A 27,758-nucleotide genomic window follows, 5' to 3' on the forward strand; every position below is an offset into this window, starting at 1 on the left:
GTTCCCGGTCCAACAGCAGCTCCTCGTCCCTGGTGACGGAGCCCGCAATCGGTGGGTAGGGATCTACAGGTACTGGTAAGGTTCAGTGTGGGAATGCAGCTCAAGATTGGAGTCGTGTGAACAGAGACTTCTCAGTGCTTGCTCATAAGAAAACTCCAAGCAACCAAGACAAAAGTCCCGTCACCTCAGTTTCTTCAAAAACATGGGAATTGTTCTGGGGCTTTGCTTTCGTGCCCTTCCTGGGTGTGGTGGGTAGGAGTGGGTTTCCTTCAGATTGTTTAATACAACCGGCTATTATTTGTTTATCAGCCATTATCAGCCACTATGGAAGAACGTGTTTCCGCCACACAGGCTGCTTACCCGCCAAATGTGACTTGCCCCGGTGATTGCACACTTCACTCATGTGACTCCCCTCAACCCTCAGAGTGCAAATAGTCTTATACTCTGAATAAAACTGGTTACTGCACGAGACATGTTTAGTTCACCTCATTAGTCCATTCCATTTTCCCAGGTCCCACCAACAACAACATCTGTAAACATCTATGATGCTGTAAACATCTCAGCATCATAGAGAAGCCCTGATAGGTTCATCTACCTTTGTTAGTTATTTTCTTGTTGCTCAGACCTAACACCTGACCAAGAGGAGGAGGAGGAGGAGGAGGAGGAGGAGGAGGAGGAGGAGGAGGAGGAGGAGAAGGAGGAGAAGGAGGAGAAGGAGGAGAAGGAGGAGAAGGAGGAGAAGGAGGAGAAGAAGAAGAAGATTTATCTGGGGCTCACAATTTACAGGCACACTTTCTGTCAAGTTGGCAGTGACCATTAGCTGTCCAGTATGTAATAAATAGCATAACCTCAAAATTGTGTAATAAAAACATAAACATTACGCTGAAGGTCCTAACTGTTGTTGGGTTGCAAAGCACCATTTGCCAAAGGGGGATAGTCTCGGGATATTGACAAAATATTGACAAGAGCCTTTCTTTGGACGCTTCATAAATACACACCCTGCCCTTCTGCCAAAGTCCCCTCCAAAGGCGACTGGTATCTTTTGCCGTGTATTGTACAGTTGAACAAATGGACCTCGGGGGGAGGCTGACGTGGGGCGGCCCCTCTGGTAACGTCAGGATTTGCTAGCGAGTCACTTTGCTTTTCTGCCAGTGTGCAAACCTCGTGACAGTTCCTTGGCTTCGGGAGTAGCCTGGGAGAGCAAGCATATGCAAAGAAAAGACTGTGAATTCTGCTCTCTTTCCTGCGTGGATATTCCACTCAGCTCATCAGAAATGTACTCGTGGGTCTGAAGTGTCTCTCAGCAGCACAGCGCTCCCCTGGCACGCATGAAGCCATGGCTTAGGTTTCCAGCAGCTACACTAAAATACAGCTAGTGGGGTGGTGACACAGCCAGGGATCAACAGTAGATCCAGGGGGCCTGGTAATCATATCAACAACAGAAGACGGGGCATCAACGCTGGGAGGAAGATGCGTTGATAAATCTTATGGTAGTTGTTGGTGGGTAAGCTTCAAGGAAGTCGATCATGGCTTATCAGCCTTCACTGTGTCTTGTGAATATGAATTTCTGGGTGACCAGTAAGAGTATCTTAATGGATTAGAAGTGTTAGCAACACCAAGAGCTTTTGGAAGGGAGAAATAGGACTTGAGGGTGGGGGGGCACATAGTTTAAAAGAGCTCAGAAGAATGTTCTACTGCATGTTTATTCTCATTGAAACCGCCGTTGTCCGCCAAGACAATCGACTTGTGTCATGCTGCAGGGCTGTTTTGATTTTTTTTTTAAATCAGGTTTGGAGCTTAAAACTTCAATGAAAACTGATTTTGTAATTGTCAGTAGGATTACGTTTTCAGACCGGTGGCCTTTTCGTTCAAAGAAGCCTAGCTAATGAGAGCAGGTGTTGCGGAGAAAATGGTCCACAGAATGATCTCTCAATCTGTTGGACCTAGACTGTGGAACTGAAAGTTGCTGAATTGGCCGTTTATTAGCATGTGCTTTAGGGTTCCCCCAACCCCAAAGCCTCACAAAGCACAGACTTTAAGTGGCAGCATTAGTTTTGTTTTGTTTTTTTTTTTTTTAATGCACCGCAAGAGGATGATGAAAGAAAGCGGTTCCCTTAGGTAAAGGACATAGTGGACGTCTTTGCTTTTGAATGAACGGCTGTGTGCCATTTTCTAGTAACTGACTTTCTTCCTCTGTTGCATTGCATCTCAGAGATGTAAGAGGGTGTCAAGGGAAGAGGTCTACGGAATTCCTATTCTGGTTTCTCTCCCCTCCCTGCTTCTTCTGGTTAGTTAGAAACAATGACAGTCTGGAATGTTCCTCCTTTACATTTCTGCAAAAATTCTTAAATTTTTATAGGAATCAAGTGAATTCACTGTCTAAAATCCTGACAGATAATGGTGGAAGAAAGAAAAAGAAGAGAAAAATTCTGCAGAGCCTAATCTTGTCCTGCTTGAGACTCCATTAGGGGGACAGAAGCTTGTGGTGTTAGATACTGGCCCTGCTTCAAAATGTAGGTACTAGAATCAAAATATTCTTTGACCAGCTCCCTAACCTGAAGACACTACTTAAGGATGGATCTACTATCTGGAATTGCACACACAGGGTTGTCAGCAGTTGGTCATCTGTGAGGCATGAAATTGAAAATCACGAGTCCTTATCATTGCTGGGGGCTTTTGACCCCTGCCCCTCCTCGGGCTGCCAAACCTATAGGTTACTGGTGATATCAAAATGTATGTATCCCTGTTGCCCAACCTCCTGTCTATTTAAATAATCCCTAGGTTACTTATAGTACCTATAGCAGCACAAGTGCTATAGAAATAGTTGTGGGGCTGAGTTTTCCATAGAAGAGTGGCTTTTTTTTTTAAAGTCTGATATGTTTAAGGCAGACACATTTGTTGTTCTGATAATTTTCACCTGTGACCTTTGGCCCCTTCTGCTATAGAACTCCCCTAAATGAAGGACTCATCTCAGTGTGCTCTTCTCCTTCCTCTCCCAACGGTGGCCCTCCGTGAGCATCCTGGTTTGTTATTGGGATGATATGCCCCGCCCTCTTAAGTTCATCTTCAGGGCAGGGGGCTCCATGGTAGAGTGCTTGCCTACCACCCTGTCTAACACGCCTAAGGTCTTGAGTTTGAGCCTCGGTTCTGCAAAAATAAGTAAATGAAAAACAAGCAAACACATGCAACAGTCAGCTGTCACCGAGCAGTGTCCCCTTTGTACGGTTTGCCTGTCAACCACGATTTATGGGACTACGGCCTCGTGGGAAGATGCCTCCAAGGCTTCATGGCTCAGATGACTTTGTGGCTTGTGACATGCTTCTTCATTCACGGGTCTATTTAACACTCCTCTAGAAGAGGGATAATTTTCCTTGGAAGCTCTGCCTAGCCTCTTTGCTGGGGGGTGGGGCCTATACAGGAAGGGCGGTCATCCTTCTAAAGACAGAGACAACCTGTCTATGAAATCCCATCTGCGTCTCTTTGGTGTTAAGTGGTGTCTGGGAAGTCTGCTTGGTAACGTCTTAATTTCATCGTTTGCATCTTCAGCTGACAAGGGGAGATAATCACACTACACTTGCTTTGTGGTTGGTTTGATCTCAGTGAACTTTTTGTCAGTACAAGGAGATGGAACAACTTCTTGGGCATCAAGCACCTGAAAGACCGGTGGAAGGTTAAAGCCTAATTGATTCCTTTTGCGGCAATAAAAAAAATAGTGTAGCCATCGATCAGAGAAGGCGATGATATGTTACTAAAGATGTCTCAGGAGTACAATCAGTAGTGTAATTCGGAAGTCCACGGGAACGGGAATGTGGTTACAGGTATCATTCCACTCCTGGCGAGGCCAGGTAGCAATAAAGCCAACATAACAAGTAGTCACAGGCCCACCCCCAGCCCCGGATTTGCAAACTACAAGCCTGCACTGCATTACTCTGTCTCAGCCTTTACAAAACGGGTAGTAACACCTGTTGGCTTGGAGAAACCATAAGATAACTCAGTGAGGAAAGGCCTTGAATTAGATGCAAGGTTGCTGTTTTACTTCCCCTTCAAAATAAGAGTCATAGCTGGTAAGTCCCCAGGGTACTGACTCCACATTGCAATCCCTGTCTACTTTCTACAAAAGTGGAAACAATTCCAGGTGTTTCCTTGCTATCGTGTTGCCTTGTTCCGTGTTTCCTTGTTATCGTGTTGCCCATGAAAGTGATAGCTAGCTGACTACCAAGGATCTACACGGAAACTATTATTTCGTATCTATAGACTCGCACACATGCAGTGAAATTGCAACAGCAATTCTAAAAGGGGGAATTAAAAAAAAAGTGCCCCCCACCCACCCACAGCCTTGTACCCATCGACAGGTCATGGGCGGGCTAGATTTGAGTGACGAGGTAGTCATTTAGGCTCTTTGGGCCCGTCCAGATGACATGGATGGCGTCTGTGTTCTGCGGGTATGCAAAGGCCGTGAGCATCTGTAAAACACCTGGCTACAGTACCCCACAGACAAGACTGCTCGGCCCTGGCACGTGTCCCTTGCTGTTGCTGTTCTTGCGATTCTGCTTCCAGAGGATCCGGGGGTTTGCAGGCTCTACTGTCAGAACCACTGGGATGCCTGTGACCTGGGAAATGAGAAAGGGTCCCCACCAGGCAGGCTGACAGATGGTCGTGTTTCATGCACAGGCTGAGCCCAGTTTGAAGGGTCCTGTGTGTCATGCTGAAGATGTTGTACTCCATCTCACAGCAGCTGGGAAGACAAATCCTCTTAACCTGGAAATCAGGCGACCGAAGAATATTTAAACTGGAGGAATATTTAAATGCTTTTTTTTTTTAAAAAAAGAAGCCAATCTGGAGTCTCCTCCTTGCCTGGCAGACCCAGTCTCAGGGTAACTGGTAGTCATGCCACAGACCGGGGATCCAGGCTTCAGAGAGTCTGCATGAAAGAAATCATGCAGAGGTTGAAATATTCCAGATAAAAAAAACAATTACAAAAATTTCAGGAAAATCGCAAGTTGCACATGATGAATTTTCCAAGAGGAATCCAAGGTTTCCCACACGTACCCTCTTCTCAGTGTTTCCGCAAATGGAAGAGTGGGCCTTTAGAAAGACAGGGCTGTCCTCCCTACAGTCCTCCCTTCACACGCCCTCAGTGCTCGGGGCTGTCAGTTCTCACATTGTAACTACTCATTCCTCTTATATACCCGAGTCTATGACACCAGTGCCATGGCCGTGACCTTTCCCACGATAGACCAACAGACCTTTTATAGTTGTTGCAACAGTCAAGTTTTACATGTCAAATTTTTTTTTGCTATAAAACATCCTTGTGTCTATGGCAGTGTTTAAAGGAGGAAAGGGTGGGGAGAAATGATGTAATGATGTTATTACCTCCAAAAATGAAAGTTGCAAAACAAGGTTGTATTTTGGCTCACTGTCTCGGTGGTTTCGGTCTATAGTCATCCGGGCTGTATTTGGGGGCCTGTGGCAGAATACGGCAACAAGAGAGAATGTGTGGCAGAGTAACTGATTACACCATGGGAGCTGGGAAGAAAAGAAAAGAGGAGAGAGAGAGAGAAACAGACAGACAGACAGACAGACAGACAAAGAGGGGCTGGATCCCAGTGTCTATTCCAAGGCAGGATCCTAGTTGGCAAGAGTTCCTCCTACTAGGCTCTACTTGTTGAGGTTCTGTCATCTTCTTGTAGTGCCAGAATCTGGTGAGCCTGTCGTTAAGACGTGCACCATTGGTGGACCTCCCTCCAGTCATAGCAAAGTGAGCACCATTGGTGGACCTCCCTCCTGCCATAGCAACGCGAGCACCATTGGTGGACCTCCTTCCAGTCATAGCAACACGAGCACCATTGGTGGACCTCCCTCCAGTCATAGCAAAGTGAGCACCATTGGTGGACCTCCTTCCAGTCATAGCAACGCGAGCACCATTGGTGGACCTCCTTCCCACTATAGCAACGCGAGCACCATTGGTGGACCTCCTTCCAGTCATAGCAACGCGAGCACCACTGGTGGACCTCCCTCCCACCATAGCAGATTCAGAGAGTGGCAGACCCTCGCCCAAGCAGGGCAAGCAGAGTTCTGGCGCTTTCATGACTTTTCTCCCATTAGAAAAGGGAAATTGAGCAAATCTTCCATTTAAATCTTGCAACATTTCCAGCTATAAGGCTTTTCCAGCATGCCAGCAATGAACTCATAGCCTGTTAAGCTTAGCGCTGCCTCAGATCATACAGAAGTTTAAGCCTTAATCTGACCTCTGCTTTTCTTATTAGCTAGGATCTGGCAAGAGAAACAAGCAAACAACTTCAAAACTTAAGCTTTGATAAGCAAAACATAAACTTCTTCATGTCCCTGGGCCATGTATCAAGGTGGTATCCTCCTGTACTTTCCTAAATGTGTGTGTGTGTGGTTGTTGTCCTGAATGTATGTAGGTCTGTATGTATGTATGTAGGTAGGTAGGTATGCATGGATGTACACTGCATGCATGCCTGGTGCCCACAGAAGCCAGAAGAGGACACATAACAGGCAGCTACCACAGTCACGAGCTGCCATGTGGGTGCTGGTCACAAAACACAGGTCCCTGGCAAGAGCGGCCAGTGCTCTTAATCTCAGAGCCATCTGCCCAGTATAAGTTTCAGAAAAAAGGACAAAACCCTCTTATTGTCTGTCATAAGCTACCAGTATAACAATGAAAATCTTAATGTATATAAATTTCTCAGCGCCATCCCCTGTAATGTGCAGATAAAAATCTTCAAATGAGACCGAGAGAGAAGTATGACGATGAGGTGTCACATGATCCTCACAGGGCAGGCCTGTGGGTTCTGTAGGCTAGAAAAAGAATTGGCCTTTTATGTTTTGAGACAGTATCTTGCTACGTAGCCCAGGCTGGCCTACAGCTCACTATCTTCCTGCTCACACCATCCAGGTGCTAGGATTATAGGCATGTGCTCCCTCCACCAGCTGATAGCAGGCCATTTGCTGCTGAGCCTGATCTACGTGTGGAATGTTGATCTGTAAATCAGTCCCTTGAAGCCGGTATCCCAGGAGACAACTTGCCCATTAGTTTGCAGTAGAGAACCAATGATGAATGCATTTGCTTGCCGCTCGGGTTCCAGGCCTGCTTAAAAATAGCTTGCCTCCTTGGTGTAGAAGTAAGGTCTGTGGTAGTCCGTGAATTCTCAAGCCTTGCTTCAAAGGCCAGGAAACATGAAACTCAAGCTATATACGTGTGATTTGAGCTCTCTCTCTTCTCGCTCTGCTGCCTAGTAATTTTCCTTGTTTTGTATAAACTTCTATGTAATGAGCCCTGTATTCAGAGTGTGCTTTACTGAAATGTGTCTATAGCCTGCATTGGTTTATGTAGGGCGTGTTAACGTTCGTATTGTACTGAACGAACCCATGTTACACATCTCACGGGATCCCCTTGACCGTTCCTTTCTGCTTTTCTTCCTTCGATTGCCCTCCACGGGGGATTCATGAAGCCTTTTGTCTCATACTCCCTCTCTCTCAGGTCTGCCTCTGTCCCTCGGGGTCGGCCATCTCAGACTCGGAATCTTCCTGCCCCAGCCTGCAGGTGCTGGGCTTTCAGATGTGCTCCACGCACTTGGTTAATGGTCTCCTTTTTAGACACAGAAACCAGGCTTGCTTCTTGTCCTTTCTTCGTACCCCGGTTGAGTCAAATAACACGCACATCTATGTGGCACCAGTTCTGGTATTGTGGTCTGCAACCAGCATTCTCAAGAGGCACCCTGAGGTCTAAGAGGACGGCTGAGATCCAGATCGTGCTTCCGATGTCTCAGTGGCTGGGCCTGAAGAACAGACGCCGTCCTGGCGGGGATGTAGCCCATCACATGGTGTGTGTAGGGCTGGGTGTGTCTGTGGTGTCAGGCATGCGCGCGCTTGCAGCTAAGACAAGGGACAAGCTGCTGGTGCCCTGTGAGGCAAGCCCTGGCCTCTAGAGACCAAGGCTAACCAAGGAATCTCCCCTTCACTCCCTCATGCAAGCTGTACACGCTGAGGGTTTCTCCACAGCCGTGACTGTCCCCCTTCAGCCATTGTTTCAGTTACCTACTCCCAATTCTGGAACAAAACTACGAAATTTCTGAGATAACGCATGCACGTTATATTTTTGTTACGCTGTTTTAATTACCCTGCTTTATTATGTTATTGATGTTAATTGCTTTCGGTTCTCAGTTTATAAGTTAAGCTACCCCCCTCACTCTCTCTCTCTGTCTCTCTGTCTCTCTCATGCATGGACACATGCATGCACCCCTAAGACTATGAATGTCTGATTTCAAGCACTTACCGAGTGACCCTCGGTCCTGAGGCTAAAAGGGGACCCTTTATACATGGATCTGCCCTGATTATAAGAATCACAGCTCTGTCACCCACTTGCTTCTGTTCACTTTCCAACCTGCCTCCCATGCTGGCTGCCCTCCACCTGTCTCACCTTAATTTACGTACAGTCAAGGAGGTTGGTGCTGAGGCTGTGTCACTCGGGACGGGGTGGGGGTGGGGGGTGGGGAGAAAGTGTAGATGCCTGGATAGTAGGTTCTCAGATCTGAGAAAACGTGTGGCCTCGTTTGGTTTCTGATTGCGATGAATTTCTACCCAACTTGTCTTCTTCTACCTTTAGGGGAGGGTAAATGGAGCTGGCAGAATATACCGAGCCATGCGGTTTGAGGGGAAATGATCTTCCGGGTTAGGTTGCCCGTGATTCACTTTGGTTGGCATGCTGGGATGTGTGGTCCATGGTCTGTCTGCACAGAGCCTGGAATGTTCTGGAACTCCCGTGGTGCACTCCGCGCTCTGCTTGGACGCTCCGGTCTGTGTTTTACTGGCCATTTCTTTCCCTCTCCTGACCTTTCATTTCAAAGGACTTGTTCTGACCTTTCTTTCAAGGCCTCCTGATTGCACTCTTAACCCATTTGTCTTCACAGATGATAGCCGCAGCCTCGAAAAGATTCTTCTGTGACAAAAAGAAAGCGCTGTTGCTGCTCCAAAATCCCTTCTCCATCCCACACAGCACCCCCTCTTTTGTGTCTAGAGCCAGGCTGTGATCTTAGGCGCTCCTTAAATGGCAAGGCTGGAAGCTCCCTGAAGCCTCCAACGGTCATGTCTTCATCTTTGGGTTCTCAGCTCAGGAACCAGACCGCAGCTTAAGGTGTTCTGTGTAACCGAGCTGATGGTAGGTCTGTCTGCTCTCTCGCCTGCCCTGGAAGTTTCCTTTATTCTTAAACTGGAGGTTTACAGTCACCTACGTCCCCCGAAAATAAATGTGTGTGCCTTGTGCTTTCAAGTCTCCGCTTGTATAAAGTAAACAGAGGGAAAATGATTAAAATGAAACACACCAAGTATTTATAGAACCAGTAAAATGAAGTGAGGCTAACAATTACTCACTGAGGGTTTTCTTGCCTTTAATATCTGAATGCAGTCTGGCTTGCTGCAGCAGAGCCTTGCAGGAGGCAGCATAATATTTTTAAATATTTATACTTGCACCCAATCAGCATTTTTCTACAGCTTGTTTGGGTGAGCCGAAGTAAACCTAAAGGCCATACAAAACGGATATGAATACAGGTTTGAAGGTTTCTACGGGACTCACTGGAGTGTTACGACTCTGGTTGACTCTCCTTCCTGAGGATGGCATGTGTTTGGGTGGGGACATGGAGAACTGGGCAGACAGATGGGCAGAGAAGAGTGCAGGGAGGCAGATTAAAAGGACATGGATGTCAAAGGACACTTAATTGAGCATCAGAGCTCGGAGCGAAGCCTACATCTGCAGGTCCTGGCTCTGTGCTCACTCAAGCCCTTATACCATGCGCCGTCATAAGGGAAGGGAGCCATGGGAGGGTGCGGCCGCTCAGAGTACAGCTTCTACCGTGGCTGTGCCTCGGATGTCCTTGGAAGCCTGCAGAGTCCCACAGACTCTTTTCAGTGTCACACTTCTAAGCGCATCACGTAAAATCTGTAACGTGGCACTAGAACCTATTATAGCAAAATAAAGGTCTTCAAATCCTGAAAATTGGCACGAAATGTGAGGAATAATAAATGGGACAGCAAGGGCCAGCGGCAGGCCTGGCCATTTCCAGTTCGTGAATGTGACAAGTCCCCACAACAGGGCTCGAACATCTCTGTCAGTTTTAGCAATGGCGGAATTTTAAGTGTCGCTGACATGACCGTCTAAATCGCACAAGTCAAGGAGGCGCTACTTGTGAATGTCACTGAAGTTCGACGTCCCCTGTGATTTTACCCATACCCCTCCTCCCTGGGACCCCTCAGGATTTGGTTTGGAAAGAGAGAAAAAGTTTGATAATGGGATTATTCTCATGGTATCATGGAGTTTTCCCTTAGATCCCTGTCTTATTTCAATATAAAAATAGCATAACTATGGATTTGATCAGTCAATCTGAAGGTATACAGTCTCAAATTAATGACCTTTTTTCTTTTAGTTTTAAGCTTCACAGAAATAATCATATACCCTTCAGGAGTAGGGGAGGCAGGGTCCATTGTTAAACTGGGATTGTGACGTTTCCGTTGCTGGGAGCACAGATCTCTGTAAGCATGTGTAATGACTTGAGTGTTTCCTTAGGGGTCCGTGAGTCTCAACTCAATCGGTGTCTGACCGCCCAGGGTGGCTCTGTGTGTTCATTCGCAATGGATACCTTCAGATCCAAGTGGCCCAGAGTCTTCCCTAAGGCTGGCTGGCAACTGGGCTCTATGCAGGCTCAACTTTGGAACATCACAGCAAAGAGAGGATTTAAAGTGCCAAGTAAAACTGCAATACCGCAGTATTTCAAGGTCCTTTTCATCATCTAGAGTTCCCCGAGGTAGCAAATTATCCGCATGTCCATTGGTTTTCTTGTAGTGCCCGGACTTGTTTGTTGCCTACAGGTGGAAAAATCAGTCTAGGCCTTCAGAGGCAGCCCTCTGCCCTACTACGCATCAGCGAGCCCTTCCGTGGTGGGCAGGTGGGAGTCAGGACAAAGAGATTCAGGCTTTCACTCATCCCCAGCGGCATCCAGGCCTTCCCATGCTCCCCCACAGCTGCCATGCACGGACTCGCTGTGCGCCCATCCTTCATGCTGCCTTTCCACCTCGGCAGCTCAGCTCCCTCAGTGTTGACTGTGCCCTGCCCTGCAAATCTCTGAGACACAGAAAGCAGGGAGCAGCGTGTCTGCTCTGCACTCAGACTCAGGCACAGAGTCCTCCGGGCAGTCCCTGCTCTGCTGCACTTGCTGCCTACTGTTAATTCTCGTTTGTGCCGCTGACAAGTAACTCTAAATGGACTACACTCCTTCCTCTCATCTTTCCTTCCGATGCCTGCCAGTCAATGTAATACCTAATGGGTTTTTTTAATATAAAATTCATGTAATGATTTGTTTTTTGTGACCTTATGAAATCTGAAGTATTTTATACACACTCTGTGATACCATGAGAATAATCCCATTATCAATTTTTTTCTCCCATTCCAAACCAAATCTTGAGGAGTTCCAGGGTTTGTTCTTTCTAGTGTATTTCTACAAACAAGAAAAATGGAAGTTTCTGGTGGTAAGAAACATAAAGGATTTTATAAATCCATTGCCCGTTTTTATTTGTATTGCTTCTTTCCAGTTAATTCAGTAAACAATGTGTCTACTATATACCTTATGATGTTCAAGATTGGAAGTATGGAGGTATAAAATATATTCTGTTCCTTCTGCGTCAATTAAGATCCAGTAGGGATAATGTAGAGACTCCATTTCCTATGCTGTGGCACCTGTGCCAAGAGCAAGTCTAATGTATTGGGCGAAAGCCTGGAGATTTAAATGAAAGACAGGATGTCTGGTCGCTTGTGCTAAGAAAATGTGTGTGTGTGTGTGTGTGTGTGTGTGTGTGTGTGTGTGTGTGTGTTTATTACGAGGGAACAGCCTTATATACAGACTTACAGCACAGTGGAGAAACCACAGGTGTAAGATTTCATGTTTTCATAATTAGAGGTTGATGAAGTGGGGCAAGGCCGGGGCTGTAAGCCAGGACTAGAGAACAGGATGCACCTGTGGTTATCAGCTAACAAGCAATGCACAGAGATCTGTGGGGGCTGGAGGCCAACAGGGCCCAACACTATGCCATTTGGGCTGAGTCATTTGGATGGCAGCAAGGATGAGCAGCCCCTCTGTTTGCATTCAAAGATAAAATCCCAAGGTTGTAACTCCAAACACTGACTCCGTCTTCCTGAGTTTGCTGGTTTGACTGTCCATGATTACCATCCTTTCGTTGTTCCAGGCTATTTCCACCATGTTAACACGGTGGTTCTCAACCTTCCTAATGCTGTGGCCCTTTGATGGATTTCCTCAGGTTGTGGTGACCCCCCCACCATAAAAATTATTTTATTGCTACTTCATAACTGTAATTTTGCTACCACATTCTGACGGCCTTGGGTGACCCCTGTGAAAGTGTCACTTAACTCCATAGGTGAAGAACCACCATTTACAGAAAACAGATGATAGTATTGCACATAAATATCCATGCCGCTTTGCAATTCTTAGTATATCTATATGTGCATGGTGTGTGTTTCTTCACCTGAGTTAGGAGCACTTACTTACATAAGTGAATCAAGAGAATATTAAAAGGAAGAGGAGTTACCCTTGAGTATAGCTGCTAAGGTCGTCATTGGTCTTCTGTCTCGTACATTTCTTTATTTCGTCATCAACAGCAAGGAGGGGGTAATTGGTCCAGCAGTGAATGTCAGGGTGACTCTGCTGGGGCTTCCGGCTGAGAGCCAGGAGCATGGGGTGTCTGATGACTTCCCAGTTTCAATCCCCACGCTCTTTTAACACTTACTAAATAATGTTTGTCTTCACCAGAGTGTGTAAGCTAAGGAAACTGGACCTCTGTTTTGAACAGTAACTTAAAATCTCACTTGGAAAGTAAAGGCCCATGTGTGTGGTTGCATCATTTTATTAGTTTTGGAAGCAACGATAATTAGCGGTGTGCTGCAGGCTTCTGAGAGACCCTAAGGCTGGTTTAATTGTTTGCACTGTATCAAATATCTTACTCAGATTCTTGATTGTCAGTGTGCCGTGGCGGTTTTCAGAGGAATGGACTTCATTCTAATCCCCTTATCTTGCATTCTGTCAACAATTCTTTTGTTAGCTTAAGAGAAAAAACAAATGATTCTGCATCACAAGCACAGTGGGCCCTAAGTTTCCTTGTGCGAATAAAGAGAACTTTGTGTGACTTGAGAATCTAGTACGGTTTTGCTTTTGTTTTTCTAGACAGTTAATTGGTAAATGAAGGTGACCCTAATAACTCTGAGGATCATTTTGCCATTGTTACTATGTTACTTTGAATTTTTTTCCACAGTGCCTAGGGCCACAGGTAGCTGGCTATTCAATTCTGAGAAAAGCAAGGAAATATTGATTCTCTCTCTCTCTCTCTCTCTCTCTCTCTCTCTCTCTCTCTCTCTCTCTCTCTCTCTCTGTGTGTGTGTGTGTGTGTGTGTGGTTAAACACTTGTCCTAGAACCAAAGAGACCAGATTTTTTAAAATACTAGTTTTCAGTGTGATCCCAGGATAGCATTTTTTTAAATGCTTCTGAATGTGGGGTGATGGTAATTTTCTTCTCGATGGGTTGTTGAACTGACCAGGCAACAGAATGGATGGGAAGCTCTCAGTGGAGGGAGCAGCACATCACCAGAGTTGCCCAAATGTCCTGATAGTTGTTCCCTTGACAACAGCACCAAGGAGAAAGGAAATAGACAGAGGAAGTCATGATGTCAGCCAGGGCTGGAATAGACAGGGATAGAAGGCTCAGAATCCACTCCCCATTCTGTGGCCAGCTCCCTGGAGTAACAGGCCTGATGCTCACAAGCCCCGACTGTTGTCATTAATGAATGAGAAGTTAATGTTTTCACGTTTGGAACAATTATCTAATATTAGTCAAATAAAACACTGTAAAGGTTAGAAACACAGAGACCTAACTCATAGGACTCTGCTACAGAAGTCAAAAGTCATTGTGTTTCATGAGTGGCTATTAGGGTGTGCTTGGTGGCAGCAGGTATTAATTTAAAATGTCCAACTGATAGTGTGTAATCCTAGCACTCACAGGGCTAAGCACGGCACCTCCACATTTACAGACCACACTGGGTCGTATCTCCAAACCCTCTATCAAAAAATAATAAAGTGCCCCGCGGGGGCTTTGTGTCCACATTGGCTGGAAGAGTAGTCCCAAGTCTGTCACTGGTGAGTGGACTAGACAAAACACAGAGCCAGCTTATTTTTCTTTGAAAAAAGAAAAAAGGGGACAGCTTTAAGAATAATTCACATTTATGAATTTGTGTTTATATGTGTATAAAAAGGGAGCTGAGGGAAATAAACTACTCTTTCTGTTGTCTAGGTTTGTAAGTATCTGAAAATCAGGAAGAAGTCATTATTTTTTTCTTTGAAACTGTTTATTTATTATTATTATTATTATTATTATTATTACTGTTTTTATACTGGTAATACTTTTGCTATTTAAAAAAGTAGAGAAAAAGTTAAAACACAGGGAGAGAGGGAAAAGCAGGGCATATACATAAACAGAAAGCAGTTCTCAAGCCTACCTCCCCCCACCTGGCTGTCTAGTTCTTCCCTGCCCTGAGAACTAATGAATTGAACTTCCCCAAGTGTAGTTACTGCTTCTGTGTGGATCTGTTTGTTACCAGGCGAGAGCATACTGTAGTGAAAGGGGTCAAAATGGAAAATATAAAGTAGCTAGACAGTATGCCGTGTGGAATCTGCTAAAGATAAAAGTAAAAAATGCTAAAGATGGAGGGGATGTCTTCCCCGTCCATGTGTAATATATTACACGTGCCATGGTGACCCTAAGTGGATATCAAGTCTTGGTGTGACATGCATAATTTTCGTACCTCACAAAAACTGAAGTAACAGAAACCAAGACACTAAAGCCCCAGCTTCACCATCTCCAGTCTGTTTATGCAAAGCTGTAAAATCTGTTCTCTCTCCCATCTCTTTTTCCCCATTTCATGTGCTGCTGCCCTGTTTATGTGGCTGTATATGTAGCACATTTGTTTGTCCATATAAAATACGCAATTATGTATTGATACGAACTCACTATTGGGTAATATGTAATAAGATTTCCAAATATAGCTTGTGGCTTTCAGGACCAGTTTTATACCCTGGGAAGAACACACTAGTTTTCTGTGATGTGTCCTTCACTGACAAGATTGGATCCATGATTCAGCTGTTACTGGTAGCTTTTTTGAAGAACATTATTAGCATTTAAAATTTTAATCATCAGAGTGTTCCAGAAGCTCATGAATAGAGATGTAGCTGTATGAAGAGCTTCTCCAACTTGGCAACTTCCAACTCCCAGGAAAGAGTCCTTAGTCAGCGTGTGTCTTACGGGTGGTACCGGTTCATGGCCACCCATTTGCAACGTCACCCTGCATTCCCACCATGGAGCCAAAGGCTGATTATAAAACGGTGTTCCCAGGGCAAGGTCCAGAAAATAACCACTGTCTTAGATCATGTGGGTTAAACGAGGGCAGGGGACATACTGACTTCAACGCTTTACCATTTGAAAGTTCTTAATAATTAGTTTTGTGAGTAAAATTAGCAGCTTTCACCATCACCGCTGGTTACTATGGAATTTCGCTCTTGCAATAAAACGCATATACGTTTAAAATTCGACAGACTCGGTAACACTTCAATATTTAAATCACACTAGGAGGTTTTTTCATAAGTTGCATCTAGAATGATTATTTAAATTTAAAACTCGTGTTTAAATATTGAAGACACATCTAAATCTAGTATGTCTATTTTGTATGACCAACCTTGCCAGGCTGAATGATGCTGGATGATAGTACCCTCACCCACGAGTTCATGGGTGAGAAATGACCTTGAAGTAGGTGTTTAGTTTTCCCATCTGTTACTGCATTGTGAGGGTCAGATCCTGGGCCTGGCAGCGCTAAAGTGCTAGGTTCGGCCACCTGTCCTCCATAGGCTAATTAAAGAAAGAGCCAGTATTGAAAAGCAGAAAAGGGGTTTATTCAATGTGGCCGCATTGGGGAAATGAGATAAGGAGACCCTCCCCAAGCCATCTTTGCGGTGAGGTTTATGTTTACTTTTTGTATATTAAGAAATACTTATTTACATGTCATGTGTATGCTTGTATCTTTGTGTGTTAATGCACGCAAGTGTGGCTGCCCATGGAGGCCAGAGAGCGTCCGATTCCCCGGAACTGACTGGAGTTACAGGGTGGTTTGTGAGCTGCCCGACTCCTGTGCTGGTCCTCTGAAAAGCCATGACACTCTTAACCCCTGCGCCATCTCTACAGCCCTGATGCTTAGGTTTAGACAGAGAAGGAAGAGTATAACTTAGTCCAACTAAAAATTCCTCGTCTAGGTGGAAGATGTCATCCCTGCTCATCACTGACTCATCCTCTGGCTCCCATCTTTCCTTGCAAGTGGGCTGGTAACTTGGGAGAACTATCTGAAACCTCCTCCCGGAAACAAATTCCTTCCCTGGTTGGCACCAGGCTTTAGACTTTTTCTTTTCCTAACATGAAATTGTTGGGGGGAAAACTCTGGTTTCTTAGAGGGGTCAATGTTTCAGAAAGTTTACAGCCAAAAGTAACAGCACACGCACATCTCTTTAGGACGGCGGTTCTCAACCTTCCAAACACTTGGACCCTGTGACACGGTCTCCTCACGCTGTGGTGACCCCCAACCATAAAGCTGTTTTCATTACCACTTCATAACTGCCATTTTGCTGCTGCTATAAATCATAATACAAATATCTGATGTGCAGGATATCTGACCTGCAACCCCCATGAAGGGGTTGTTCAGTCTCCAATAGAATCCCGACCCACAGGTTGAGAACATCTGCTTTAGGATATCCTTGCTCTTGCAAGTATAGTTTCTCATCTCCAGACCAAGTTCAAACACATTGAGGTTTTAAAACAAACACCCCAGAATAGGGGCAAGGCAAAATTGCACACCTCTCCTTTGTACTAGATCATTCAATGAGTATTTGAATCAAAATACAGAGGGACAAGGAAGCTTCCTTACTGAATCTCTCCTGGTACAACGGCTTGCCCTAGCCGTTTCTGATTTTACAAACTCAAGTTGGGAAGGACTTTCCCACAGTCAAAGCATTGTCTACTCAAAAAGGACAAAGGACTCGACTGTCATGGTGTCTACTGCTGGAATGTTGAAAGCAAACTTTTACATTTCCTTCCTCAAGCCCGGCAACGGGCATTGCCCCCTACGTAAACACCTGGTGTTGAAATCTTCACATTTTAAAGAATGTGTTCATGTTACAATTGTATCAAACATTTGCTATACTAGTAAACATCTTGGTATCATGGTAAAGAGAAATAGTATCACAGGTCTTTCAGCTATAACTTCATTTCTGTAAGTGCCAATTGCTTCTGATATAATTTACTGATTTTTATCACTATCAATTCTGCCTCTTATTCCTTAGTATCAAAGATTCCTTAAATTCTAGGCTGTTTTTGATAACAATGTATTGGATGTTGTATCAGTTTTAGGTGAAACTGGTTTAATTTCATCTAGTGATGTAAAGTAGATTTTATTTATATTTCTTTAATTATTTCTGTTTGTCACTGGGTTAGAAGAGAATAGAAGTTAGTCAGAGTCTCATCTAGCTTAAGGTAGCCTTGAACTCACTATGTAGCAGAGGATGGCCCTGAACTCACTATGTAGTACAGGATGGCCCTGAACTCACTATGTAGTACAGGATGGCCCTGAACTCACTATGTGGTATGGATGGCCTTGAACTACAGACCTTCCTGCTTCCACCAGTGGAGTGTTGGCTTCACAGGCACTTAGTACCTCACCCAGCTCACATTGTTGAGCTTTGATAATTCGTCTTCCCGTCCTTCAATCAAGCTTCCAAATCCCTGACTTTTGTCCCAAGTCAGGCTAATGAAATGCCCCTGGTTTTCCTCTTTGGGGATTCATGGCGTCTGGCACTGAGATGTGGGTGGAATCTTTGGCATTCTTAGGAGAACTACTTAGGGAGCCCCTTTGAAGTACCACCAGCAGGTGTTTTTTAAGCTAGAAATGTCAAAGATAATGCACCTGTTACAATTTTAAGCTGGGTCTGTCTGCATCGTGTATGAAAGCCTATTGTGTAGTTATATGTTAAGGCAAGTCATATTTTAGCCGGTAGATGGCCATCAGAAGTACACATGGCAAAAAAGGAGGGGGGAGGGAGAGAGAGAGAGAGTTTCTGAATCAACATTGATTTGGGGGAAGCGAGTGGAGATGGTATGTGTCATCCTGAGACTTAGAACAAAGAGGAGCTCGTTTCCAAAAATGTCAATCAATAACATGCTTGACGTATGGGAAATTAAGCAGCCTCTTACAAATGTTCTAAATAGCCTGCCTGTCAGTACTCGATTGTCATACTTGAGGCTCATGCCTGAGATACAGTCATTAGCTTCCTTAGATAGTTTAAAGGTTTTGTTTGTTTTACTGGGGGTTTGTTTCCACACTTATAAATTGCAAAGCACACACCTTGTGTTTTTTTTTTCCAGCTAAGTCACTGAAGCAGTTTGTCTAAATGACACAATAAAACCCAGTGTAGCGCTCATTAACGCCTCACTTCTCCCGTAAAAGATGACCCTGATGCTTGTCTAGGCGGGATTTCCAGGGCTTCTTCGCTTCCCAGGAGCCCTCTAAACGCCACTGCTCCATCTCCTGTGGTAACTCTCCCAGAGTCCTCTTCAAGAGTGGCCGTCGGCCCCAAAGCTATGATTAAATTTTTGCAGCAATTTCATCTCCCTTAAACGTAAATATGCACAAAGTTGGGGGGATCTTATTGCTGCCCCTATGCCATTGTGGATTCTTTGTGTGGAGGATCTGAAACACTGAAGCATGGTTTTCAGGTGAGGCCTTGGGCTCTTGATGGGTAGAAAGGTTCGGTTTAGCACTTGTACTTCTCAGAACGCCCATGACGCTCCAGGTGCTCGGGAGCGCCCTGCTCGGCTGAAGGAGATGGTGATGTCCAAAGAACTGTCAGTGCTCAGCTCAGGCCTCTTCTGAATCCTAACAACAACAACAACAACAACAACAAAAACCAGTTCTATAGCTCTCATGTTTTGAAAATTAAAAATCACTGAATTGAAAATTAAACATCTTGCCGGGCAGTGGTAGCACACATTTTTAATGTCAGCACTCAGCACTCGGCAGGCGGAGGCAGGTGGATCTCTGGGACAGCCAGGGCTACACAGAGAAACCCTGACTAGAAAATATTTTTAAAGAAAGAACATTAATGTACAATTGCTTCCAGCTAATGTCTTCACCCTTGAGGAGAATGGGCTCTGCCTGTTAACTGGGCGATGCTGTGTCGGTAAGCTCCCCAATGCTGCGCCACATTCCTTCAGCAGTCACCTCACATGAGATAAGGTCTCCATTGCTTCACGGTTTTGGAGATTTCAGTCTGTTCTGAGTTGGCCACGCCCCTCCGAGCAAGGAATTACATTGTGCAGCGAGCATGTGGTTGAACAAAACTGCTTTCCTTGCCGCCGGGAAGGGTGAAAAGAGGGGAAGTGACCATTGCCCCCCAGTTGCCCTCCAGGGCACGCCTCCAGTGACCTCAGCCCCCCACCCACACCCCCACTAGATCCCATCACCTGCCCACAGGGCCAACCTGGAAGCCAAGTCCTCAACACATGAACCTTTGGGGACCTTTGTGGAAGCATCTGTAGCTAGCACCTAGACGGATGTAGGATTCGCTCAGGAAGAACAGAGGGCCCGGTGCTGTTGTGACTCTGAAGAATGGCCGTCTCGGGATAGGCCTGTCAGCTTCAATCCCAGGGATGGCTCGCACGACAGAAGGGTGTGTGGCTGCCCATCATCCATTCTCCTCTCACTGCGACTTCACCAGAGAAGTGCAGAGGTCGTGCGCGCTCACAGAAACACACACAGAAGCGTGCAGTTAGCCAGTGGTCTGAGATTGCCAAAAGAAAGAACACATAAAAGGATTTTTCTTTGTGTGTGTGTGTGTGTGTGTGTGTGTGTGTGTTGTTTGGCAGGATGGAGAAATTTTATATTCCTGCTTTGTTTGTTCCCTGGTGGCTGCAAAGGAAATATCCCATGTTTGCAAGGGGGCAAGTATTTGCAAAGGGCGTCGAGGAGGCAGCGGTTTAGCAAGGGCACGAGGTGTGGTGTGCCAAACGCCAAGCAGGCTGAGAAGACGCTGCTTCCCACGGCTGCCAGGATGCTCAGGGGTACCCCGGAAGTGCTGCTGGACACTCTGCCCCTCCCCAGACCTTGGCTACCTCAGCTCGCTCCCTCGGATCACTGATTTTTTTTTCTTTTCCAAGAAGCTTTTTGTCTGTCTTCACAGTTTGTGGGACCTCTCATCAGAGGAGGTTCATATAAGGTGGTCTTGGCAGTTCTGGCTGAGGGAGCAAGAGGGGGCCTGTGTCTGTTGTTTTGACCCTTCTGAGAAGAGGAGAAGCTCTAAGGCACGGCTTGGAAAGCTTGCGGCCTTCAGGTCTTTGGCACTGGCTAACCAGGGAGGGGAGCAGTCTGGTCTCTAACTGCTCATTGGCTGCAAACCAGTGAGGCAGTGTGAGTTTATTTAGACGGGAACCAGTGGGCCAGCGTGAGTTTATTTAGACGGCACACCGGAAGCCAGTTGAATATAGCACGTGCAAGCATAAGTGACAAATAACTTCCATGAAAGTCGTGTGTCCGTATGTACACGTGTACAGTGTGCAGCTGGCATCCCACATGGGTGCTGGGCTGCGATGTTTAGTATGTCTTGTACTGGAAATGATAGCTGAAACATTGGAAGAGTATTACACTTGTAGCATTGCCTTCCTTTGGAGCACAAAGCCAAGAACGTTGAGCTTCCTTGCGTGTATCGGCCGCCGCCAGGCCCCTGCCCTGTGTGCACTCAGCTCTCTTGCCTTGGGTCTTTACTGTGTAGCATTAGGCCCAGGCAAACGGAGGCGATTTCTGTGCCTGCCTCCCCTGCCCTCTGAGTATTTGCTCATAGTCATGGCTATCTTACGGGCCGGGATCTGCTGCGTGCCTGTTTTCCTCTGGCCTTGAAGTCAGTTCTTTTCTGTACATAAATTTGGCTGAAATGCACTGAAACGTTTGTCTTTTAAGGAAACTGCTCCATTGTAGATGGTCTGGAAGCCGCTACCATAGTGAACTCAGTTGTTACCACTGGATGTCTCTTCAGCCACTATGACTCCGCTACTAGAGTCAAGGTACATGACAACAACAGAACTTTAAACATGTTCTGTTTATTACTATTATAATCTACACTCAAAAAATTGAAGGTGAGCTTGTAGAGGAGAAAAGGAAGTCATGAGGGCTGATGGGAAGGGATGATTGGGATCTGCGGCTTTTGCTGAAATACCGTTTCAGAAGGTGGGCTTCGTAATGGCTGCTTCCTCGTCAGCTTAAGCACTGAGTAGCATAGCCTGAGCAACAGAGAACAACCCTTCTTTTGTTGCTTGAATGATTTCTCTACTGCAAGATGGGAATTTTCAGTTTTCTATCTAGAGTTTCCTCTGCACCAATGCAAATTTTAATGATGGGGTAGAGAGGATAACTAATCCTGTGCGGTTATTACCGCTGTCACAAACAATGACGGAAGATAGTCTAATCAAGACCGTTTGCCAATGGATATGATTAAGCTAAATTTAATTCACCCAAAGATTCCAGAATGGGGACACTGCACACTCTCAGAAGAGTCTTCATTCCTAAAAGCCTTCCACGCCTGCATTTAAAGAGTGCTTTGTTTGAAACTGACTCCTGTGAGTGTCCTTAATCTGTCTACGGTGTCACATCTTTTGCTTACGTACTCATGACTTAAGGGTGTTTTGTTATCTGAACACAGACAGAATTCCCTTGTTAGTTTGAATCATGTTTGCCTTTATTTATGATTTGCCCAATTGGAGTGCCTTTCATCGGGGGAGGGAAGACACCTCCTCTCAGTCAGAACATTGAAGTGGAAATGAGAACTAAACACTTGGTGCATAGGGGGTCTTGAAAAAAAAACAGATATAGTAGTCTGGAATTGAATGCTTTCAGTCTTTAAGCATTGACCAATGAGTTGACAACACTCTGACAGCAGATGGTTGATGCATTCAATGAAAAGGGCACCTCTTTCTCCCTCCTGGGACTCCTGTATACACAGCCATGGCTTTCCCTCGGGCTTTGGGCAGCGAGACATTGCTGAACACCAATGCTCCCTATGGCTTCTGTAGACTCACACCGGCTGTTGGGGACATGTTGCTGTCAGGAAGCACACATGCAGATACGGAGGTCACCTCTCACACTTGAGAAAGTCCAGTTGAGTCCTGCTGGCCCCGCTCTGGGCAATGGAGGCGCCCTTCCCCCAGAACCTCGGGGTAAAGCCAACCGAGTTGTTGCAGTGTCTCAGCGCCAGTATTTCTCTAGAATTAAGAGAAGGTTTACAAGTCACCATCTGTTTGTGTGGCCTGGGACAGGACTGGGTGGAAGAAGGGGCCACAAAGACGAGTAGCAGAGAAAGGCAGATAACTCTGCGGGGCCACGCGCCGAGGAGGGAGGGCAGCAGTGTTGGGTGAAGCCTTCCCGCCATCCTGGTTCCACAGCCGCATCAGTCCCAAATGAACACACAGGAGGCTGTATTAATTATGAACCTCTTGGCCATTTGCTTGTTTCTTACTGGCTAGCTCTGACTTAAGTATTTACCCCATAATTGTTAATCTAAATATTTCTCTTTCTGGAGAAAAGGGTCTGGACTTCCTACCCCTATGGCGGCTACATTGTGACTCCCTGTGTTTCTCCTTCCCAGAATCCTCCTTGACTCCTAGTCCCACCTATCTTGCTTCCCTATTGGCCAACAGTGCTTTATTCAACAGCCAATAAGAGACAGATTTCAGAATGACATCTCCCATCACAGGAGAAACAAAGCCACGGCAGTTGTGTTAGCAGGGCACGCTGGACTTTCATGGCAAGCTTTGTCCTGAGTAGTAGGAGCTGTGGAGAGAAGACGAGGCCCCCTCAGATGCTCATACCAAGACTTTCTCTATAAAAACGTTTTGGGTGTTCATGTCAGTGGAGTGATTTGTTACGAGGCTATTCTGGAATAAGCACAGTTTGCCCAGGACTATGGGGGGTGAATGGAGATGTGAGTATCTGTGTCCTGAGGGTGGGGGCAAGGTGAAGAGTGTGATTGTGCACACAGGTGTTTTACCAACACCATGAGTGACCCCCATAATAAGTACTAGTACTTCTGCAGCACTCGATGTGGAAACAAGACTGAGACATCACCCCATACCTGCGCCATTTCTGTAGTCAGATAAATGTGCCGGCCCTGCCTGGCACGGACTCTGGCTCCCATTCTTCACTGTAAACTCCAGGGCTGAAGCTCATTCCCTCTGTTGTTGAAGGACTGTCAACCTTTCTCTTCAAATGGTGACTTATTCCTGTCAACCAGAGATGTGAGTGAGGGTTTGCCTTCCTCTTTGCCTTTGGACATGAAGGAAGGGACAGGAAGGTTGACAGTCCCTTACTCGGTTCTTAAATGTTTCCAGGACAGATTAACCAAGTAGCAGGGGTGTCTCCTGACACCATGGAGTTTTGTCCCTTTTCCTCCTTGTATATAGACAAGATGTGACCATCCTGTGGGACTGTTGGCTGGATTTAATGACACCATGCATTGCTGCAGCTTTGCATCTCCTTCAGAAATTTGCTACTGTTCACACCAGAGTACTGATGTCCTGAAAAAAAAAATATAGGACCTGGGGGTCCTTCAGGTTTACAGGGTGCCACTAGTCACATCATTTTCAGATATACACCTTGTAACCAAAGTTACCATATTCTGACTTAACAGGGATAAAACAGAAAAGAGCTATAAAAATTAGATCAATGGAATACAGTAGACCCTGCTTTTGTCTTGATATGTTCCAAACGCCACCAAGAGTATGGATTCGCAGGGCGGTGGTGGCGCACGCCTTTAATCTCAGCACTCGGGAGGCAGAGGCAGGAGGATCTCTGTGATTTCGAGGCGGGGCTGGACCGAAAGCCTCCAAAACAATACAGAGAAACCCTGTCTCGTAAAACAAAAAAATAGAGTATGGATTCTTCAAATCTTGAATCCTTCACAACTTTATATACAAGCACTGTGATGATTTATGAGGCTAGCTCTATGATCTAGATGACTATGAAATGTCAGGCAGGCTGGCACTTGTGATCTATTATTTATGATTTATTAAAGCTTGCCTGAGGGTACAGAAAGCAAAGCCAGCCACACTAGTCAGCTATAGAAGCCAGGCAGTGGTGGTACACACTTTCAATCCCACCACATGGAAGGTAGAGGCAGATGGATCTCTGTTAGTTCAAGGCCACACTGAGCTACACAAAATATATTCTGTCCTAAAGAGAAACATCTCACACAAAGATAATCTCAGCACTCAGGATCATAATAAGCCTTTATTCCCAGGGCTCATGAGAGGTATTTAAGACAGGAGCAGGGTCTCTGAGCTGTCATTCACTCTCCAGCCACACTGAGGATAGGAAGGCATTCATTCTTCCGTCACACTGAGGAGAGGCAGCAGTCTGAGGCTTGGTGAGAGCTCGTGGAGACAGGGTTAGCCCTTTCAGTCTGAGGTAGAGGTAAGAGCTCGTGGCCGGCTGCTTTGCTTCTCTGATCTTCAGCTTGAGGCTTGAACCCCAATATCAGTCTCTGCGTCTTTCATTTTTTGTGCGTGTGTTACAAGCACTATATACAGTGTGTATTTTCTGGTGGGGCAATGGGGGGAATTGTTCTTGTCACAGGCATAAAGGAGGTAGACAGCATGAAGTGTCTACATGCTACTTTCATATTGACAGGTCTTTAAAAACATTAAAGAGTTTCATACATGAGCTCGTTATTAATAACTTTTAGTCCTGCTGTCCCTCCCCTATCTCCTCTCATACCCCATGCACTCCCTCCCAAGTCATGAACGTTTCTTCCTTAATTATTGTTCACACACACACACACACACACACACACACAGAGAGAGAGAGAGAGAGAGAGAGAGAGAGAGAGAGAGAGAGAGAGAGAGAGAAAGAGAGAAGAGAGAGAATTTATTTTCTTGGCTTTCTCTTTGGAGATACCAGCTTGTTATGTTGGCCTGACTGGACTCAAAGTCTTATTCTCAAGCAATTCTACTGCCCCAAGCCTCCACTTGCTACTTCCTAGTTTTTCCTAAATCACACCTAAAATTTATCCCTGGTAGGTGTGAGCTCCATCCCTTCACTGCTGTGTTCCCCTTCCAGGCTTTTTGGTGGGTTTTGTGTTTGGGTGGAGCACAGGTCCTTGGAGTGGCAGACTGCAAAGCTAGAGACACAGGCTCCCGTTTTTGCCTTTCCCCCATCCTAGCATGTGAATAAGATGCTGCCAGAAATGAGACCCCAATTCCGCTTACACTGGTGTGAAAGCCAGCTGACAGCAGAGACGGGTCCAAGGCGCTTCCACTTGTGAGCACTCGAGCTGTGATGCGATCACGTAGCAGTACTCTTTCGACGTGGGGAGGCTCTCCATGTCCTTTCCGTGTTCCCCTGAAGACAATCATCCTGATGTGCCTGGGAATTGCCACATGTGGACGACATCCCCTAGCATCCTGTGCGTTTGCTCGAGGCTTGTTCTGCTGGGTTAAAGCCACCTGGGTTGATAATTGGCGGCACAAATGGGTTAGGGCTTCCCCCGTGCAACTTTGGAATAAAAACGAGGTAGCTTTGCATCTTGAACTTCCCGGTGCAGTGACGTGTGGCCGTGGGATGCTTAGAATGTGGCTGGTGTGACCTAGGAGACCGATGATTTTCGATAGAGGTCTTAACTGACCTGAGCATAAATAACTGCCCGTGGTCAGTGGCTGCCAGGCTGACTTGACCCCGGCAGGTCTATGAATGGTGTCTACCATGCTTGGTATCTAGCAGGCTCAGTGCAGTAACCTCCAAGGTAGTTTTTTTTATTTCATTTACTTTGCTAATGCTTTAGGGGATTGGCAGAAGCAGAGCATAACAAATCAGAAAGGTTGTGAAAGACATTGGAGTTCTAAGCGTACCAGTTATGGTGGTGTAAACCCAAAAACCCAGCACCCACAGGACAGAAGCAGGAGGAGGTTTGTGAGCTTAAGGCTAGTCTGTTGTGTACAGAAAGAAACACCCTCTCTCTGTTTTTGAATTTAAGTGAAGTATATGTAATTTCATTGGCAATTCATATAAATGATAGTGTTTTGTTCCATGACACCCTGATTTTTTTCTCCACAGGCTCCTTCATGCTGGTGAATGCTTCTGGGAAACCAGAAGGCCAGAGGGCTCACCTACTCTTGCCTCAGCTTAAGGAAAATGACACCCACTGTATTGATTTCCACTACTTTGTATCCAGCAAGAGTAACTCTGCCCCTGGGCTGCTCAGCGTCTATGTGAAGGTGAATAACGGGCCGTTGGGGAACCCTATCTGGAATATGTCTGGGGACCCAACCCGCACATGGCACAGGGCAGAACTGGCCATCAGCACTTTCTGGCCCAACTTTTACCAGGTAAGTTTGCCCATTCTTGCCATTCCATGTCTCAAACAGTCTCCTAGTTTCCATAACTGTAAGTCGTGTTTATATTAGTGCCCCCAGAGAATGTGCAAGAAGCTGTTTTCTAACGCCGTAGTAGGTGGGATCGAGTCTGTCTTTTAAAGTGTGTTATGGTCCATGTGAACAAAACGAAAACATAAATTGAAATATGTCCAGGCTTATATTGTTTTAAGAAGAAAAAAAAGTGGTAGCTTACTATCTTAGTTATTTTTCTATGGCTGTCATCATAAGACGCCGTGGTGAAAGCAACTTATTGAAGGCAGGGCTTATGTGGGGCTTACACTTTCATAGGGTGAGTCCATGGCTTCCATGGCAGGGGGCATGGTAGCAGGAAGGTAGACATGATACTGGAGCAGCAGCTAAGAGCTTACATCTCCTCTCTCTTTCTTTCTTTCTTCCTTCCTTTCTTTCTTTAAATTAGAAACAAACTTGCTTCACATGTCAATCCCAGCTCCCTGTCTCTCCCCTCCTCCCCAGTTCTTGAGACAGAACTCGGAGGTGGAAAATAAGACACTGGGGATGGTGTGGAGATTTGAAACCTCAAAGCCTGCCTCCAGTGACATATCTCCTTTAATAAAGCCACACCTCCTCCAACAAGCCACACCTCCTCATCCTTACCAAGCAGTTCTACAGATGAGGGATAAGTATTCAAACATGTGAACCCTGTGGGTTCCATTCTCATTCAAACCACCACAGGCGTGAAGGTTTTGTGTTTAACAGACAAGATCCTTCAAGCCTAGCTTCTCTACCCACAGCTGGCAATGGTAATAAATTGGTTGGTTATAAATTCCTTGTTCACCTCATCTTTATACCCCTGGACATGAAATGATACCTGACATTTAACGAAAGATAAATGTTCATTGAGTGAAAATTAAAAAGTGGAGAAATCCCTGTTACATCACTAGCTCATGGTTAAACTCTTTTTAAATTATACTTTGGCCATAAGTTTTAAAGTTTTTTTTAAGTTCGTTGCACCTAAATTTAGCTACTAGTAGAAATTGCCCTAAAGACACAATGAAGAGTGATTGCAGATAATTAACCATAAGAACAACAACATATACAGTAGCTTCTTTATAAAAATGCAGAATCAGAAACAACATCGTTCCCAAGAATAGCAGGCTTGTTAATTTACACTGCCTCAACATGAAAGTGTGTTTAGGAGCCCATGAAAATAATGT

General features: G+C 45.6%; 1 protein-coding gene across 12 annotated transcripts in view; it reads left to right on the forward strand.

Annotated features, from left to right (window-relative positions):
* The window catches only part of Ptprm (protein tyrosine phosphatase receptor type M), a 649,476-nt gene that overhangs the window by 222,387 nt on the left and 399,331 nt on the right, over nt 1-27,758 (forward strand). For all 12 annotated transcript variants that reach the window (XM_040752893.1, XM_040752897.1, XM_040752894.1 and 9 more), the window contains one exon: nt 26,264-26,535. In XM_040752893.1, coding sequence (XP_040608827.1) covers nt 26,264-26,535 — 272 coding nt within the window. The remainder of the gene's footprint in view (nt 1-26,263; nt 26,536-27,758) is intronic.

The sequence above is a fragment of the Mesocricetus auratus genome, unplaced genomic scaffold (assembly GCF_017639785.1).
Source record: "Mesocricetus auratus isolate SY011 unplaced genomic scaffold, BCM_Maur_2.0 Super-Scaffold_100010, whole genome shotgun sequence".
Taxonomy (NCBI): domain Eukaryota; kingdom Metazoa; phylum Chordata; class Mammalia; order Rodentia; family Cricetidae; genus Mesocricetus; species Mesocricetus auratus.